The 2,461-nt window shown below is 36.4% G+C and overlaps 1 protein-coding gene across 1 annotated transcript in view; it reads left to right on the top strand.

Moving 5' to 3' along the window:
• The window catches only part of LOC104803066 (NAC domain-containing protein 43-like), a 2,280-nt gene extending 2,007 nt beyond the window's left edge, over positions 1-273 (top strand). The window contains exon 4 of the mRNA XM_010526941.1: positions 60-273. Within this exon, the coding sequence (XP_010525243.1) occupies positions 60-273 (214 nt within the window). The remainder of the gene's footprint in view (positions 1-59) is intronic.
• The last annotated feature ends 2,188 nt before the right edge of the window (positions 274-2,461 follow it).

Genomic DNA, 2,461 nt, shown 5'->3' with positions numbered 1-2,461 from the left:
TTCGTCACCGGCTGGGCTGCCTTGGACCGGCTCGTGGCCTCTCAGCTCAACGGTCCCAGCCTGTACTCGACCCCGACCGTTGATGAAAGCCCCTTCGACGATCATCTTGTGTTGCCCACCGTCCGGTCGTCGTTCCCCGGTCTGAACCGGTCCGGTTCATCCCAAACCGATCTGGCGCAGGATTTCGCACCGGAAATGGAGCTGTGGAGACCGGCCTTTGGGAGAACTACGTCATCGTTGTCGTCATCGTCCGACACATTGTACCACGTGTAGGACGGTAGTGGATAACGGAAATGTGGGGAGAAGAGGAGAAAGTCATACCATATAGTCGTTGAAACATTTTAAGAAAAAAGTCAGATTCGTGATAATTACAGTAGTTATGTGAAATTATTATAAGGGATTATTAACAAATAAGGTGAATACAGTTGCAACTTGCAAAGGAGTTATATGTTGTTAATCAAAGTGTCTTCCATTTTCTATTCTGCTTTCTAGAAGAAAAAAAATTGCGAGAAACCCGTGATAGTTCAAGTCGGTTACTGGTTTACTGGTTTTTGTGATTATATATATATATCCTTTTTTGTAACTTTTTTTCTCTTTCTAAATAATATCATTGACGACCAAAAAGCGATGATACATCCGATTGTATGATATATATCATAGTTTTGTCACATGGTTTGTCGGCCCTTTCCATTAACCCTTCAACGATACGTACGTTGAGATATGGTCCATATTTGCATTGCTAAATTTCTTTTTGCGGGCATACATAGATACACATATGCCCTTTGTTTTTGTACGTGCCTATATATATATATATATATATTTCGGATAACTATATTGAAATCTCCATTCATACTATATACAAAACTAAACACTTGTATTAAGATTGACCATGCAAAATCCGTATCATTTCAGGTAAACCAATTAAATTAACGTTCCGGAGAGGCTTTCCAATCAGTTTTTTTTTTGTGTGTGAATGTATACATGTACATGTTAAAATATATTGATGAAAATAACACCATATATAAAACAATTTTATGGTCTCACATATATATAAAACATTAAATAAACAATTGTATTTAATCTGTGTATTCGAATCATGCCAACATGTTAAACAACGCTGGCATTCGGACATTAGGAAAATTTTCGATTTTCTCATCCATATTTCTATTTTTATTTTTATTATGGAATGATAGTGAGACTAACAACGAGGTTCTCGTTTGATAATAGGTTAAGTCTAATGATGGCATATGTAGCGAAGTCTATGTAAAATTCAAATCTAAATCATTCCATAAAAACTACAAGACAAATTTTTTTCTGTGCATGGAATGTGGTAATGATCTTCAATAATCATTATATACACATACGTATCTTATATACATACGCATGCATATTTTTATTATTTTCAGAGGGTTGCTATATACGTACAGCAAGAGGGGATGAATTATTTGAGTCACAAGTCACATCCCCATCGTTCTCAAGCTCATATCGTTTATTTTTATTTTGTTATAGAATGTGTACGTTTAATTTCAGTTGGTATTTATGAAAAACACGTGCTTTCGATACTTGATTTCTATAACCAATTTTTATTACTTGATGACATACGGTTGATCATTTTGGGCTCGCCCGATATGGAAATGCCACCGTCACGGAGCTTATAACAAGAGGCCCATTAGAGTCCATAGGCCCATATTGCATCTGAGTACTCATGGGCCTGAGCTTTGAGGACGACCCTTTCACAAACCCCACAATCATTAAATAATTAAGACTTTTCACCAAAAAAAACCCCTCAAATATTCCAAATAAAATAAAACCATAAACTCGAAGAGTTCCACAAAAAGTCCCCAATTTGCAATTTTTCTACCAGAAAAACTCGTTGACCCAAAAATCCATTGACCTTTCGCTGATGTGGCATCTGAACCATGATTTGTAAACGACACATCATCATCATCTTCAAAATTTATTTATTTTTAAACAAATCGGTTACTATGAACCGTTTTGGTTCGAATTAAACCGATTTAAACCAAATTCCCTCTCTCCCTCACATGTTCGTACTCTGATTCCTCTCACTCCCCGTCATACTTTCAATCGAATCGAACCCAAGACCTGAGGAATCATTTGAAATCTGCTCGTTGTGTTCCACATTTGAAATCGAACCCACATACGATTCATAGAGGAATACCATCGAAATCTGGGTTTGCGAATACAAAACAAACATCTACATAAAATCCCCCATGCAAGAGGAATATTGGTTTCAAATTGAAAATAGATTACAGAAACATACGAGAAATGATAAGAGATTTGGGTATTCGCATTTGAAAGAAGGGGGAGATTTGTGAGATGGAAAGTTATTGCTAGGGTTTTAAAAAGGGAGCTTTCGATCGAGAGAATACGCTGCTAACTTGTTTGATTTCTGGTTCTGTTTTTTTATTTTTTATAATCCAAATCGGTTTATGAGCGGTTC

This window comes from Tarenaya hassleriana, unplaced genomic scaffold, assembly GCF_000463585.1.
Source record: "Tarenaya hassleriana unplaced genomic scaffold, ASM46358v1 Cleome8, whole genome shotgun sequence".
Classification (NCBI taxonomy): Eukaryota; Viridiplantae; Streptophyta; class Magnoliopsida; order Brassicales; family Cleomaceae; genus Tarenaya; species Tarenaya hassleriana.
Note: the sequence above shows the minus strand (reverse complement) of the source record. Positions and strands in the feature narration are given on the sequence as shown.